This window comes from Colobus angolensis, unplaced genomic scaffold (genome assembly GCF_000951035.1).
Source record: "Colobus angolensis palliatus isolate OR3802 unplaced genomic scaffold, Cang.pa_1.0 Scaffold180, whole genome shotgun sequence".
In the NCBI taxonomy this organism is placed as follows: Eukaryota; Metazoa; Chordata; class Mammalia; order Primates; family Cercopithecidae; genus Colobus; species Colobus angolensis.
The window spans coordinates 3034367-3050623 of record NW_012114933.1 but is presented as its reverse complement, the minus strand read 5'-3'; the positions used below and the strand labels follow the sequence as shown (position 1 = coordinate 3050623).

Here is a 16257-nt window from a genome sequence, read left to right as displayed (position 1 = left end):
AGAAGAAATAAGAAGATACATATGAAAACTTATAAGGGGCTATAAGAGTGGTGCTTTCTGGAAACCAGTGCTATATGTAGTTTTATTTAGCAGAATGTCCTGGAAAATGCCCACAGGGAAATTTCCAAGGCTTCTGTGGGTATTGAGATATTCTTGGTACTGAAAAGCAGTTTCAATGCGGGAAAACATATAACAACATGATAGTGAACAGGAAAGCAGAGAAGCAAATTTCAATAAAGATAGCTGGAAAGCATTTAGGGAAAAATACATCAACAATTTGTATCAGATGTTGGACATTGGAGTATCAGATGTAATCCACGAACATACACTGGTAATGGTGAACTGGTCCAGGTTGACACTGGTTCAGTATACTGCTACAACCAGAATGGCTCAGGAAATGGCAGATTCAATCAGAAAGGGGAGAAAAAAAAAAAACAACACTAAAACCGGAAATTGAACTTTAAAATAATACTATTGAGCTTTAGTTGCCTACTTCAAGAAGACATAAAGGCAAATTAAAGACTTCTTAAAATATAAAGAGCTATATAAAATTATTGAAAAGACCTTTCCTGTAGGCAAAAGGACAAGCTAAATTGGAATATGATAAATAACTATAAAACATTATCATAAACGGTAGAACTATGCTTAGTGACTTATTTATACAAATTTCAGAATTCAATACTTGTTTTACCAGCAAGGAATAAACAAAAGAAATTAATTATTAGTCCAAATGGGCATAAAAATACATACTGAATTTTAAAATGTAATGCATGGGTTAGAGGGGAAAGACAGGAAACTAAAGGAAGATTAAAATGTCATATCCCGGCCGGGTGTGGTGGCTCATGCTTCTCATGCTTGTAATCCCAGCACTTTGGGAGGCGGAGGCGGGTGGATTACCTGAGGTCAGGAGTTCCAGACCATCCTGGCCAACATGGTGAAATTCTGTCTCCACTAAAAATACAAAAATTAGCTGGGTATGGTGGCAGGAGCCTGTAATACCAGCTACTCAGGAGGCTGAGGCAAAAGAATTGCTTGAATCCAGGAGGCGGAGGTTGCAGTGAGCCTAAATTGTGCCATTGCACTCCAGCCTGGATGACAAGAGCAAGACTCAGTCTTAAAAAAAAAAAAAAAAAGTTATATCCCATACCTTAATCTTTAATGCTTGTGTCAGAAATAGAACTCTAAGGTCAAAAGACCAGTACTGGGAAAAGCCACAGGTAGAACAACCCCAATGTACTACAAGTTTCAATTAACTTCAAAAATTACCATTAAATGCATTTAAAATGGGGATTCGGCAAATATAAAAATTAAGACTTTATATCTAAACGATTTTTTTTCAGAAAGAAAGTCATAAGTTAGTTTATGCGTTTCTGCTGTCCATACCTGTGTCTTTGTGGGGCCTATATCCAGGCCTTGTACAAATTTTTCCAAAAAATTCTTCACTGCATCCCAAGGATAAATACTATTTGATTCATCACATACAACCACAACATCTATGAGGGAAGGGCAGGCTACACAGGAAAAGAGAAAGAAGCAGATTTCCAAAGGTAAGCCACATTTCACAGCCATATAAAAATGAGACTTAAGGAGGGTTTGGGTGCCACTAGTTGATAACATTTTCCCCCTCTTTTAACTGTAAGGCATTGCTCAGACCATCTGCACATTAATAACTTACGCTGAGCTGCAGGTGAGAAGCTGGCTGAGAGCTGAAAATCGGGACTGATGTCAGAACACACACCTGTTGTGTAATACTGATTCCCACACTGCTGTGCCCACAGAGGACCACATGTCTTCAAAGAAATGAGAAAACAATCAATGGAAACATATGAATAATGCTAACTTCTACCTCTCCATTATGAAGCTCAGAAATCATCTCTACTCTTTTCCAAGATACTAATAATTGTCAACTCAAAACCAAATGAGTCAGTAATGCATTTGGGGCAAGCAGAAGTGATGGAGAAGGCAGCAGATGCTCTGTGCCCAGTGGCAAGCCTTGTGAGAGGAGGAGTGCTGGGACTGTTGGGAGCAGGTGTCAGCGAAGGGAGAAGTCTGTGAGGTCTCCCAACAAGCTAGATAAAACAGGTGCTTTCCTTCCAGAGAACACCAAGGAGGAGAATGCATGCAAGTTCACTTTTTGTCTCTCAGTTACCTGGGCCTCAGGTGCTTCATCTGTAAAATGAGGATAACCACACATTCTATCTTTTAATATTGCTGTAAAGATTAAATGGGTCTATAGATATAAAACACTTAGAACAATGCCAGTTAAATAGCAAATGCCATATAATATTGTTAGCTAGCATCATTATCATTGTTCTTGTTGAACATTAGTTTTCTTCAGTTCCTTCCATTCATAGTACTCAGAAGAAACCATAAACCTAATGGCAGTAAACCTTGAAGAGGGCTTGGGGTCAGGTATAGACATCATGGTGAATGAAGAACTCATGCCTATGTACAGACCACTGTGTTTTCTGCCTGCCCACTGGTGTGAAATAGGCTATGTTGCCAGATTCCCTAATTTATAAAGGAGAGTTGAGAGGGCAAATTTTGTGTGAAAATTCAGTTCGAAATTACTCCATATGCTAAGCAAACACAAATGAGGTTCACTGACTACCAGTTTCTAACCTTGCCCACTTCCTAATTAACTGCAGTCACTAATTCTGAATGGTACTTGTCTTCTTGCTCACATTATACCTGCTCCAATCCTTAATATCTCCATTAATGCAATCCCAATTCTCTCCTTCTCAGGAGTCCTTGAATGCCAAGAACTCCTGATTAAATCACGATTAAATGACACAGGAAAACATTAGATTAAATAACTTTAAAATTGAGAGATAAAAAAGGAGACAAGTGCAAAAGAGAATCTAATTAAGATCCTAAAAATGCCTGCAGAATGTAGCATTATGTAAAGTTGTGAATCAGTTATTAAAACTGAACAGAAGAGTATGGGCTTGCAAGAAGTAATTGGAAAAATAAAAGGAAACTTATTTGACCCAGTTTAACTGTCAAAGGGGAAGGAGCTTTGGTCATATTTCATGTGCAATGAACAAGGCATAGTTTTCTCCCTATAAAACTGATTTATTTTGCCAATTAATTAGAAGAAAGTCATTATTAATGTCTTTGGTTTGTTTACCAAATAACAGATACCAATCATTGGTTTCTATATCCCCATTCCTAAGCTTTTTTAAATCACTTTGAAAAAGAACTCATGAAATATTCAAAAAAAATTTTTTTGTTTTAAAAGCAATGGAAAACAGCATTAAGAAGTTGAAATTAAAATATGCCAATTGTAAGTGCCAGAACTACATTCCTACTTTAAGCCCAGAACTTAAGAAAGTTCAAAAAAATGTGATGATTGTCAGTCTTTTCCACATAATTCTTAAGAGTATCTTATGATTTTGACCTTTTAAGTATGTAAAGGAAACTTTGGGTTTTTTCTTTTTTTTCTTTCTCTCCCTCTCTCTCTTTCCGCCTCTCTGCTTGCTACCTGGAATGTTAATTAATCTCTCAAATTCTCTGGTTTTTTAACTTTTATTTTTTACTTTATCTGGAGTTATAGATTAAAAATTTTGAGGCACATTCTGTAATCTCTAAGTGTCAGTATGTTCTTTCTTTACATTTTTGCAACCTTAAAATCAAACAAACAAAAAGATTAAAGAAACCTTATTGTAAAGACTTTGGAATATCATAAACCATAAAGATCCCTTGCAATATTCATTTATGCACTGATCTTAACACATATCACAAGCAACATCTAATTCACTTACTGGCAGCACAGTCATCAGAATAATAATATCCATTAGTAAAAATAGAATGACATTGTTCAAAATTGATTACATTTTTAGAATAATACAGTTATAAAACATAGGATTTTTAAGGAAGCGTGCCAATGGTTTAGATAAAACTGATATAAAGTTGAATTACGCTAAGACATGTTTTTTTCTTTTTCTTTTTTTTGAGTGGCACGATCTTGGCTCACTACAACCTTTGCCTCCTGGGTTCCAGTGATTCTCCTGCCTCAGCCTCCCGAGTAGCTGGGATTACAGGTGTGTGCCACCACTCCTGGCTGACTTTTGCATTTTTAGGAGAGACGGGGTTTCACCATGTTGGCCAGGCTGGTCTTGAAATCCTGACCACAGGTGATCCACACCTCAGCCTCCCACATTGCTGGGATTACAGCCATGAGCCACCGTACCCGACCTTTTTAAGACAATTTTAACAGGGTTATACATACATACGCATACCTATATGAGTCAATGGACAGTTCAAATAAGATTGTGTTTTTGTTTTTAAGCTTTTTTTTTTGGTGTGTGATGTTTTTCCCTTTTATTATATAGTCAAATCCTTTCAACAATTTGCTATGGTTTTTTTTATTAGCTTTAAACTCAGAAATTTTTCCATCCTTCAGAAAATTTCCATTTTTCTCTATGTTTATATTAACTTTCAATTCACTTGACAGTGTATTTGGATACGTAAATATTAATCAATTAATTGTCCTAAAAGCACTTGTTAAATAAGGCATTCTGTTTCACTGATTAGTGATGTCTTTTTACTCTTTTCATAACTAAATGAACGTGAACACTGATATGATATGAGAGACTGTTCCGTGCCTCAAATAAGACCAGATTACTCAACAATTACAGGAAATGTTTAAAAACCAAAAATACTTTTTAGCTTTGAAACCTACTTTTTAAATTAGCAGTACCTATCTTGACTGATCCTACAGGAAGTAGGAATGAGATTTGGGATTCTGCTGTTATCAACAAATACTCAGCATACTTTTCAAGGGGAAAGAATCAGGATTCTTTTTGTTCCCTTTTCTTCAAAACATTTAGTAGCAGTGGTTTCGCTGAATATCCTAAAAAGTCTACACATCAACATTATTTTGAATATTCAACACTGGATAGCCAAATAAATAGCATAATTTATCAATAAGCAAGTTCTAAGCATCTAAACCCCCAGATTGGGAGGGATGGTGACGGAGATCTACATACTTTCTTGAGAGGAATAATGATTTGTAAACACTCACGAGAAACCCTCCAGTTCCCATGTTCCTTGTGAGGGTCAAGCCGAGGCTCATGTTGGTTTTCATCTCAGTAACATTTGGAATGCTTGTTGAAGCTTTCAAAGGGAAAACAATTTTTTAAAGTGATTAAATATTTCTCATTTACTTAAAGATATTAAAAAAAAAAAAAACAGGCACACCCATGTTTTCATGTAGCATTGAATTTAGCGTCAATATAGGCACCTGAGTTATATAATGAAGTGTGGAGAAATGCAATGCCTTCAGTGATCTGGTAACTCACATTAATGTGTGAGGCTGCAGAGCATAAGGCAATAAGGAGTGGGCTCTAAAGAGGATATGACTTATAGATGTTTAATTATTATTATTATTTTTTACAATATTCTGGCCAAACAAAACACATTTGAGGACACCATTTTTCCTCTCTTTTGAAAGTCATAGTAGCTCTATCTAATGCCTTTTTTTTTTTTCTGGGTCAGTAAGAATATCCTTGAAGTGTTATCAAAGAATGCCCTATGATAGAATCTGGCTCAAAGCAATAGTGGGTGAATGTTGAAAGGAAATTAGACTAGCCATATAATATACTAAATAAATCTCTCCACCTCCTGTCTTCCACTGACCTAGGGCATCAACCATGTATCCATTCTTGAGTTATGTTTCCAAGCTTAATGGTTTATTTTGCAAAGAGGAGAGAAAGAAATATGGATGGTTTCGGACTTCTGCAAGTAATCATCAAAATTATTGTAAATGTTGATGGAAACCAGTCCATGGTCTGGAGGTAAACAGTCCAGGAGGCAGCACATTTTCCACACATCTCGTTAAGTTAAGTCTCCAAACTGTTTTGGAAATTTGGATACAATTGTGCCCCATATTTCTAAAGACATAAGAGCAAAAAAAGCTGCCTATATTTCTTTAAGACAGAACAATGATTGTTTTGATGTTATTTTTCCGTTGAGTCTAAGACAAATCACTTGCTTCGCAAGTAAATTTAAACTTACTTTGCAAATTTAGTTTTTCACATGTGGCAGTGGATAGGTCAACAGGACACTTATACACATCTCCCATTCGGTTCTCAGGAAAGCCACTCCAGGGTGAACCAACCAGTAACCTAGAAAGAGACTTTTTTTATTAGACACAAAGTGTTAAGTGTAGTTTCTTAAAGATAAACCTGATCACAAACAGCGAAAAACACATTTAAATTTCAATGTGAATAGTTTATATTTGTTCAGCTTGATTTGACCTGCTTCATTTCTGCTTAGCTGATCAAGAGCCTTGATCAATGTCTGTAATACTGCTGCTTTGCCACACACCCTAGAAGGTCTCTTTAAAGCAATGCCATCCAAGAGAAATATAATGCAAGCCAAGAATATGAGCCACACATGTAATTTCAAATTTTCTAGTAGCCAGCCACATTAAGAACATAAAAAGCAACAGGTGAAATTAATTTTAAAAATATATTTTATTTAACTCAATATATCCAAACTAGCATGCAATCAAAACTAGCACGCAATGTCAAAATTAGTAATGAGATATTTGACATTCCTTTTTCCTAAGTCTTTGAACTTCAGTGTAGACTTTATACTTAAGAGCACATCTCAATATGGAAAAGTAACATCTCAACTGCTCAGTACTCACATGTGACTCATGGCTACATATTGTTCAGCACAGCTCTAAAGAATGAAACAAAATTAAAATCAAGAACAACAACTAGCCTTTGTTCAGTGCTTTCTATGCCCTGAGCATTTTCATATGTTGACTCATTTAGAGAGCAGATATCTTATCTAAGTGGCTTTATGCTAACTGTCTTTATAAGGGGATACTTAGCAAAAATATAGAACAAATATGTTACGAGCTATCTTTATGTGTAACAAGGTGCATATGTCTAGAATACAGGATGAGATTGGTGTTTACATCCTTCCTTTGGTTAGTTTCACTTCCTTCAGAACTTCACCTAGAGACTACGGGTTTTCCTGAAGAAGAACTAACCTGACACTTGGAACCACAGAAGATTACACAGAAAGAGCCCAGGTATCAGTTTGATCTTTAGAAACTGCAGCAGCATTCAATTAACATGGAAGCATATTTGCTTCCATTTTTTTTCATGTCAATATTGGGAAGGATTAAAATATCAAAGAAACTAAAATTCTTTCTTGAACCTTCTGTATATATATTTTATAATTATCATTAAACAACATATGCCCCATGTTGAGGTACAGTAGATACAAAAGGATTAAAGCAGACCGCTGTCTTCTAAATCTAGTAAAACTAGATATATGTGACAAGTAAAATAAAAATTCAAATGACCTGGAATATATGATCTAGTTTACCAGTAGAAGAAACATTAAAATGATCCAAGGTTCCAAAACTGAACACCAAAGGATGAAGGTTTTAACCTGAAGTGTTAGCAGACAGAATAGCACGAACAATCAGGGAAAAAGAAAAATACAGATTATTTTGAAAGTTAATAGTTCAGTAATAAGTTCTCTCCTCGTACATCTTATAAAATTATTCTCAAACTAATATAGAGCATTGTAAGATACTTTAATTCAGTTAGCCTTAATGTTAGAGTTGAAAGATTTTTTCTTCTTATGAGTTAATAATTTAGCATAATTTACTTTTTAAAATATTACCATAGTTAAGTTTACAATAATACCAGGCAGATGAGTTAAGGCTTTTGAAAAAGATAGAAATTTGAATGTTGGATGTTAGTAAGTCCCAATAGTCACTTTAATGAAGGGAGGGAACCAGTGCAGAATTGGAATGCGTGTTTGAACATATCTGATGTCTTTCGAATTCTTGAGCGCAGAAGAAATTAGGAATCTTATAGAGCCTGTACTGAGAAAATTGTCTTCCAGAGCCTTGATTTTCTCCACCTGCACAGGTCTTCATTTCGTAGTAGTACTACACAGCATTAACTCTGATTTTGCATGCTGGACACAAAGTATAAAAAGGAAAGAATCTGACTCTAACTTTCTTCTCTAATCCTGTCTTTTTCTATGCATCTTCCTAAAACCACATTTCAGTCATATCGAATTTAGCTCCTCCTTCGAATCAGAGTCTCTGTTGCTTCTAAACCTTCATACGTGCTGTTTTCTGCCTGGCAACGTTTACTCATTAGTTAGATCTCCTGTTTGACACCATTTCTTCTGGGAAGTCCCCCGGCTCTTTTAACTCTAGGTAACCCTAAGTACCTTCATAGCCTCTGACCTTTCCGCATCCCATTTAAAAAATAAAAAGTCATATTGCCCCATAGCTGCCTTCCCACTGACTAAATCCCCCACTAGAGAGGAAAGGTACGTGAGGGCTAGGAAATCTGTGCCTGTAGCAATGAATAACCACTTGTTGAACAAATGAGTTAAAAAAAAACAACAAAAAATGAACAAGCAAATGAATGGATGATTCTATGCTATTATTTTAAAAAGAGTTTCCTGCTTAAGGAAAAGTTAAGCAGAAAATCCTAACTTTTTTTTTTTTTTTTTTTTGTGAGATGGGAGTCTCTCTCTGTTGCCTAGACTGGAGTGCAGTGGCATCATCTTGGTTCACTGCAAGCTCCGCCTCTCAGGTTCAAGCGATTCTCTTGCCTCGGCCTCCCAAGTAGCTAAGACTACAAGCACACAACACCAAACCTGGCTAATTTTTGTATTTTTAGTAGGGGGTTTTGCTATGTTTGCCAGGCTGGTCTTGAACTCCTAACCTCAGGTGATCCTCCCACCTCAGCCTTTCAAAGATAATCCTTACTTCTCTTCTGGGGAGCATGTATTTTTGCTTGTTTGGTTCAAGTAAAAGTACAAAAAAAAAAAAAAATCAACCAAGTTGAGAGAAAAGCATCATACATTCTGTTACCATTGTGTTATTGCATCATCTGTTCCTGACTCAGCCTCTGCATATCTACTATGCATCAAACTGGCATTTTTTTTCTCAAACAAAAGCTTACTATAGAGTAAATGTAGAGAACAAAACAGCACCTTATAGCAAGAAACTATCATAGGACCTGTGGCTCTGCTCCTTGGCATTCATTAATTAATTCCTATCAATTATAGTACATTTTTCAACATCTGGTACTATGTGATTATCTAATTTCATCTGCAGAAGAAGCCTGAGATTATCTTTTTCTTTTTTGAGATGGCGTCTTCCTGTGTCACTTAGGCTGGAGTGCAGTGGCGCGATCTTGGCCCACTGCAACCTCCACTTCCTGGGTTCAAGTGATTCTCCTGCCTCAACCTCCTGAATAGCTGGTATTACAGACATGTACCACTACGCCCAGCTATCTTTTGCACTTTTTAAATAGAGATTGCGTTTCATTATGTTGGCCAGGCTGATCTGGAACTCCTGACTTCAAGTGATCCACCCTCCTCAGCCTCCCAAAGCACTGGGATTACAGGTGTGAGCCACTGCGCCCAGTCACTGGGGATGATCTCATCTCCATTTTACTCTATTTCCATTTTACAGATGGAATCACTGAGACACTGAGACACAGACTGATGAGTGACTTGCTCATATTCCCATGGCTACTGAAAACCAAGTGCAGAAGCCCAGGTTCTTAACCTTTAGGCTAGTGTCCTTCCTCTTAGCTGCAGGAAGGCCTGGCAGAGGGCCCAGATTGGGAAAATGATCTTAGCAGATGAGGTGGGTTCTAGAACTAGCGTGGATTAGAAACCAGACACAGGGAGTCAGGCCACACTTATGTGAAGGGGTGTGTGATATATGAAGGGGCTGTAGACTGGACATCAAGCACAGCTGTCCTGTGAGGGCACATCCATACTGTGGGGCCTAGGCTACACTGTTCTCAATGGCAGGTCGGAACAAGGTATGTTCAGACAACACCAACTACAAACTCAATGGCAGGTAGGAACAGGGTATGTTCAGACAATACCAAATGCAAATGCCAAATTCAGGTGATTCTACTATGCACATTTCCAACCATCCTCACCACAGTCCAAGAGAGGCTTGCTGAGAAACAAAAGAGGAGTGTGTCTGATCTAAAATTTAACTGTTTTGTTCATCAGAGCCTCCGGTCGCAAAGCTGCAACTACTAGCCGTTTTCTCCCTGAGCAGACTATTTTTTTTTTTTCTATCAGCTAAGCACTCCCTGGACACTCTCTCTGTCACCTCCTACCACCTTATCTAAGAATTCAGGATTTGATAACCTTGCAGCTCAGGAGGGGTTATAACATCACGACCACCTCTGTGAAAACTGCAGCTCTTCTAAGTTAATCAGAAAGAAGAGAAAAGTAAGCATCTGTGCAGTTGCGTGCCACTTAACAAGAAGGATGTGAAAGCACTTGAAATTCCCCGAAAGATACATGCAAATACATCTCTGACAGTATTATGCTATCTTAAACTCTTAACACAAGGCAATAGAAAATAGTGGAAAAACAAGCCATTTTGGTAACTCTTGAAGAACAAGGGTTTCTTCATCATGTATGACTCATTTCTTAAATATTGTGAACCACATTAGTAAGTAGGCTACAGGTCATGTTGGTGACTACAGAGAAGTCACTAACCTTTGTTTACCTTCTTTACTAGAAACATTTCCAGAAGACTTTCCTCCTCATTCATACCCTAAGGCCTCAGTGAAATCCTGCTTCCTGACAACTCACCCTCATAAGAAGAGGCTATGACATCACCAATGGCTATTCCAAGAAAATTGTGACATTCTTAACTTAATCAAACAGGAAGATGAGGGAGGCTGTTATATTTCTCTACGAAATCTGGCATGCAGGAAGAGACACACCATGAGAGACTGTTACCAAGGTGGGAAATAGGATATTTAGCAGGTAAGTATAGCAGGTAAGTATACCTGCTAAAGTATGGCAAAACCTTTTTGAAGTAATGGATTTAATTTAATCCCAACCAGACAAAAGAGTTGCATGAGCAGGCATGTGTGCTAATTCTCAAAACAAAACAAAATCCCAAGATATAAACTTTTCTTTTCTTCCAGTGAAACTGGGAATTATTCCAAGACTGCTTTAAATAACACTTACTGTTCAATTATCTTGTGGGAAAGTAGTGATTATGCAGACTTTCAAAACACAGCCAATTTGCCTACCTTCAGTGGAATTCAAAATACTTTGTTTAGTTAGCAAGCAGTATTTATGGTGGTGTAGGTAGGACAGTTTTAAACCCACAATCTAGGGGCTGTTATAAATATCTTCCTTTGGTCTGTGAGTCTGTAAATTCTGCAAGTGTTTTCTTCAATACTCGAGATTTTTACCAGAGATTACTGACAGAGGTGTACTTAAGATAGTAGGGCAAAACATTTTGTTTTATTCAATTTTATAACAAACGTTTATTGCGCTCTTAGGGACTGAAATGATACACAACTCCAGTGGACACCATTCCTCAAATGGTGTGTCCAGGCCTTGTGCAATATACAATCTGTGAGTCTATACATGGTGGCCAGGCCTATTAGGTACCAGACCTCATTCTAGGTACTGAGGATATACTAGTGAGTAACTTAGTAAAACAGTTTCTAGCCTGAGGAGCTCACGTTCTAGTGGGAGAAAATAGACAATGAATGTAGTAAGTAAGTAAAACATATAGTGGTAGTGATCAGTGCTTTGGGAGTAAAATAAGCAGGCTGGAGTTAGGAATGTGGGGTGGAGAGCAGTATAATCTTTATTGGAATGGTCAGGGATGGCCTCGCTGAGAAGGTAATTTTAAGTAAAAACTTGAAGGAGATTAAAGAGTAAACCTTAAGACTCCAGTGGCAGAATAGTCCAGGCTGCAGGAACAGCAAATGCAAAAACCCTGTGGCTGGAAGAGAATGAGTGAGAGAGTAGTGGAAGGAGGTGGTAGTGCTATTGGTAATGATAGATCATGTAGTGACTTGTATGTAATGATTAATAGAAGGCCTCAGCTTTCCAACTGAGGGAAATTAGAATGCCATTGGAGGGTTTTGAGTACAGCGTGATGTGATCTGACATATTTTAGAAGAATTTTGAAGGCCACACTGTTGGGAATGATAGTATTGAAGCACAGTTGAGTCAGGTAAAGTACTTAGAAGGCAACTGCAATCATTCAGGCAACAGATGATGGAGTGCTCATACAGGGCTGGCAGAAGGGAAAGTGGTAAGAGGTGGTCTTGTTTTAGACACAGTATGATGGTAGGGGCCACAGGACTTCTTGAGGAGTTGGTCTTTCAGTGAATGAATGAATGAATGAATAACAGTCAAAGACAGCCTAAAGACGTTTGGCTGAGAAACTGAAAGAAACTAGTCACTATCATCAGATTAAAGGGGATGCTGTCAGCAGAGCAAGATTTTGCGATAGGGGGAGCTCAAGAGTTCACTGTGAGATATTTTAAGTTTGAGAGGTCTATAAGTCATCCAAGGGGATATTTTACTTTGGATTAGAAACTTATCATAGCTACATGATATCTACATGGATGTAAAAATTTTCAAAGTCTATAGTATATAAATATTGTTTCTTATATTGTTTAGTTCCAGGCCATGGACTACACAAGGTGCTTGGTGAGCTCTAAATGATACCTGCTTTCTGCTGGTAAATGTAAAATGAGTTTGTGATGGAAAGAATTCACCCATGAAGGCTGCCCGTCTCTGGGAAGAAGGAAGACTGGTAAAGACAGTCATTTCACTTTTTAGGTCTTATTTGGAAACACTGCTATTATAAATTTAATAATTAAATTCTTTGGCATATACTGAAAGGCAATTTTAGCATTTAGGCCTCATTATTTTGCCTCAGACTTCTAGGCTTCCACGTTGTTTCCTCAATTAGCGGTATGGCTAGACCTTCAACGTCTTTCAGTTTCATGATAAAGAGTCTACCAACTTCACTATTGCTAAAACGTTTTAAGCTAACTGTTCTGTCTCGTAAAAACTCCAGAAATTAGCTTCGGCACTAGAAGAAATACAATCAATATAAACTGATTACGTTACTTCTTGTCATCCAACAAGTAGTTTTCTTGAAGTTAAAATCAAAAGCTAAAATATTAACCGTAAAGCCCTGTGATAATACAAATTCCTGTTCTTGGCTATTGGAGGGAAAGAGAGGGATAATTTTAAGACTACCACATTTTGCAAATCAAAGCCTATGGGCAACTAGGTGCTTTGGCAGACGGTTGTTTCATCGATGATAAAAACTAGAATAGCAACATTTGCAAACTGCTTTATAGCTCATAAAGCATTTTTTATGTGCATTATCTCCTTTGATCCTTTAAACACTCTGTGAGTCAAGTGTATAACTATTTATGTTTTCATTTAAAGAAGTAGACTTTAAGGGTCTAAGCAAAAGCAACGCCTATATATCTGCACTCCTGCCCTTTTGTTCAAAATCGCTGGTTCTTTTTACCATATTAAGTTCCCTTGGAACTCTTCTAGAGAAGCACTGTTTGCTTTCCCATCATATGGGGCATAGCAAGTTAATAAATAGTTTCCACTTATGCCACTTAGCATTCCCCAGATCCTTCTTTAGATGGAGATAGATGGATGCAAATGTCTTTGACAACCAGATACTAGGAAGGTGTGTGTGTAAGTTCTAATCACCTTTGTAAATGAACTTTATTCCAGAAACAGATATTCACACATTATCACAAAGGAAAGCTTAAAATTATAAGACTTGTTGGTGAGGCATGGAGGATTTTTACAGATCATTAAAGCACCCCAGACATTCTAGAGCAACATATCTGTCCCACGTGTGAGTCACAAACAAGAGGTATGTATGTATTCATGTGTTTGTAGGTGCACACACAAACTTGTATCCAGAGTGAAGGAATGAAGAAGCAAATCAGGGGATATTTAAAGTGTCCTTCCTACTATAATTTCGTTTGTTTGTTTGTCTGTTTGTTTTTGAGATGGAGTCTCACTCTGTCACCCTGGCTGGAGTGCAGTGACGTGATCTCGGCTCACTGCAACCTCTGCCTCTCGATGGGGGGTTGTCATTGTTGATATGAGACATGCCACTTTGGATACCCGTATTAATAGTGTTGAGGATGGCTTAATTGTACAGCAATAGCATAATAACTGTTTATAAAAATTTTAACAATAAGTATTTAAAGTTAAAATAGAAGTGTAAGAATATATTACAGTTGGATTTCTAATGTCTTTACAGAATCAAACACTGATTAAGTTATGAGTAAAAAATAAAATTGAATGGAAGAAGAAAAGGAATGTATATGTTATAAATTTAAAATAAAAGTAAAGCCAGGCTCAGTGGCTCACGCCTGTAATCCCAGCACTTTGGGAGGCTGAGATGGGATCACTTGAGGCCAGGAGTTTGAGACCAGCCTGGCCAACACGGTGAAACGCCATGTCTACTAAAATCACAAAAAATTAGCCAGGCATGGTGGCGGGCGCCTGTAGTCCCTGTAGTCTCAGGAGGCTGAGGGAGGAGAATGGCATGAACCCAGGAGGAGGAGCTTGCAGTGAGCCAAGATCGCCCTACTGCATTCCAGCCTGGGTGGCAGTGTGAGACTCCATCCCCAAAAAAAAAAATTAGCCGAGTATGGTGGCCTGTGATTCCAGCTATTCAGGAGGCCGAGACATGAGAATCACTCGAACCTGGGAGGCAGAGGTTGCAGTGAGCCAAAATGGAGCCACTGCATTCCAGCCTGGGTGACAGCCTGAGACTCTGTCTCAAATAAATAAATAAATAAATTTAATTAAATCAAATAAGATAAAAGCAAACTCTGTGAATAAATGAAGCTGGCATGTTAAATGGCACTGCCAGAACAACCTAAGGCAAGAGACTTTTATCTTTGAAAGAGATATAAAGGATGACAATTGGCTAATATTTAAAAGGCTATATCATAAAAGACAAAGACATGATTATTTTGGAAAGAGGATTGGAATAGCATTCTTGGCCAAGAAGAAGAAGAAATGAACAGAAGCTAATCAATATGCATGGAAGTTAATCCATGACAGATGAGAATTGGCTGAAGGGATAGGAAGAGGTAGGGAGGACCCAGTTTTGTTTTTGAGACGGAGTCTCCCTCTGTCGCCCAGGCTAGACTGCAGTGATGTGATCTCAGCTCACTGCAACCTCTGCCTCAGCCTCCCAAGGAGCTGGGATTGCAGGTGCCTGCCACCACGCCCGGCTAACTTTTTATAGTTTTGGTAGAGACAGGGTTTCACCATGTTGGCCAGGCTGATCTCAAACTCCTGACCTCAAGTGATTCACCCACCTTAGCCTCCCAAAGTGTTGGGATTGCAGGCATGAGCCACCGAGCCGGGCCCTGAAGTGCTTTACTTTTATTCTCACACAAGGTGCTCATAACATTCCAGTTTGATAGGGAGGGCATACTTTCTGCTCCAGAGAAGTTGTGTGGCTTTCCCAAAGTCACCCAGCGGGTGGTAGGGAAGCTGAGGGAAAACCCTTGTGCTCCAGCTCCTGAGTATATTTATACAAGAAATTCCTGTCTATGAGAGGATGAAAAGATGGATGGTAACTATCATCTTTGCCCAGGAAACAGTTGATGGTAAAGTCAATGATGCTATAAATTCTGTAACAGAATTTTCCATTCAATATACTGAAAGTTTCTCTTACTTCATAAAGTTTATGTTAAAATAAAATTTAAATATTATTTATAAATGCCAGTTACATCCTGTCACTCTCCTTCTTGGATACTTACAAAAATATGTACATTTGGAACGTTTTATCTCATTTTGCATTAGCTTCCCCTATCGTTATTAATTATCAGCTCTGTAGTCTTAGGTTAATTACTTAACCTTTCTGAGTCACACTCCTCTCATTTGTAAAGGGGGTAATAATTTTGCAAAGTTCCTAGAGTAATTACGGTATTACACGTTTGGCAAGGAAAGAGTACTCAATAAATACCAGGTATTGTTATTACCAAAGTATCAAGTGACATAATCTTTGATATCTGTTATAGAATTAAACATTTTTTCTTATTTTTTTAATTTAAAGTTCTCTTATAGGCACATCTGTGGATGACAATGTTATATTTATAACACACATAGAGCTTTATTAAAATTTTTCTCAATTAAAAAGTTAAAACTATAAGCTCATATATAGGTGGATTTTTTTTTCTTTTTTTTTTTGCTATGACACATGTTCTATTTCTCCTCTCTCTTTAAGGAAAAAGAATGTACTAGTCCTTGCTAGAATGAAAGACATTTCTATAACTGGAAATACCCTAATTCCCAGTCGGTCCTCTTCAACAAGTGATTGCAGTTCTCTCTGGTTTTTGAGTCACATAATGAGCTCAGATTGTTCTTGCAACCGGCCTTCAGATTAGACAAACAGAAAGAGTGCATATC

At 37.7% G+C, this 16257-nt stretch overlaps 1 protein-coding gene across 3 annotated transcripts in view; it reads right to left on the bottom strand.

Moving 5' to 3' along the window:
* The window catches only part of ITGA2 (integrin, alpha 2 (CD49B, alpha 2 subunit of VLA-2 receptor)), a 110290-nt gene that overhangs the window by 45279 nt on the left and 48754 nt on the right, over positions 1-16257 (bottom strand). For all 3 annotated transcript variants that reach the window (XR_001001489.1, XM_011939346.1, XM_011939345.1), the window contains 4 exons: positions 6019-6128; positions 5027-5118; positions 1676-1790; positions 1384-1511 (listed from right to left, as the gene is read on the bottom strand). Coding sequence is in view for 2 of the 3 variants with exons in the window: in XM_011939345.1 (XP_011794735.1) it covers positions 1384-1511; positions 1676-1790; positions 5027-5118; positions 6019-6128 (445 nt within the window). In the remaining variant the exon portion in view is untranslated. The remainder of the gene's footprint in view (positions 1-1383; positions 1512-1675; positions 1791-5026; positions 5119-6018; positions 6129-16257) is intronic.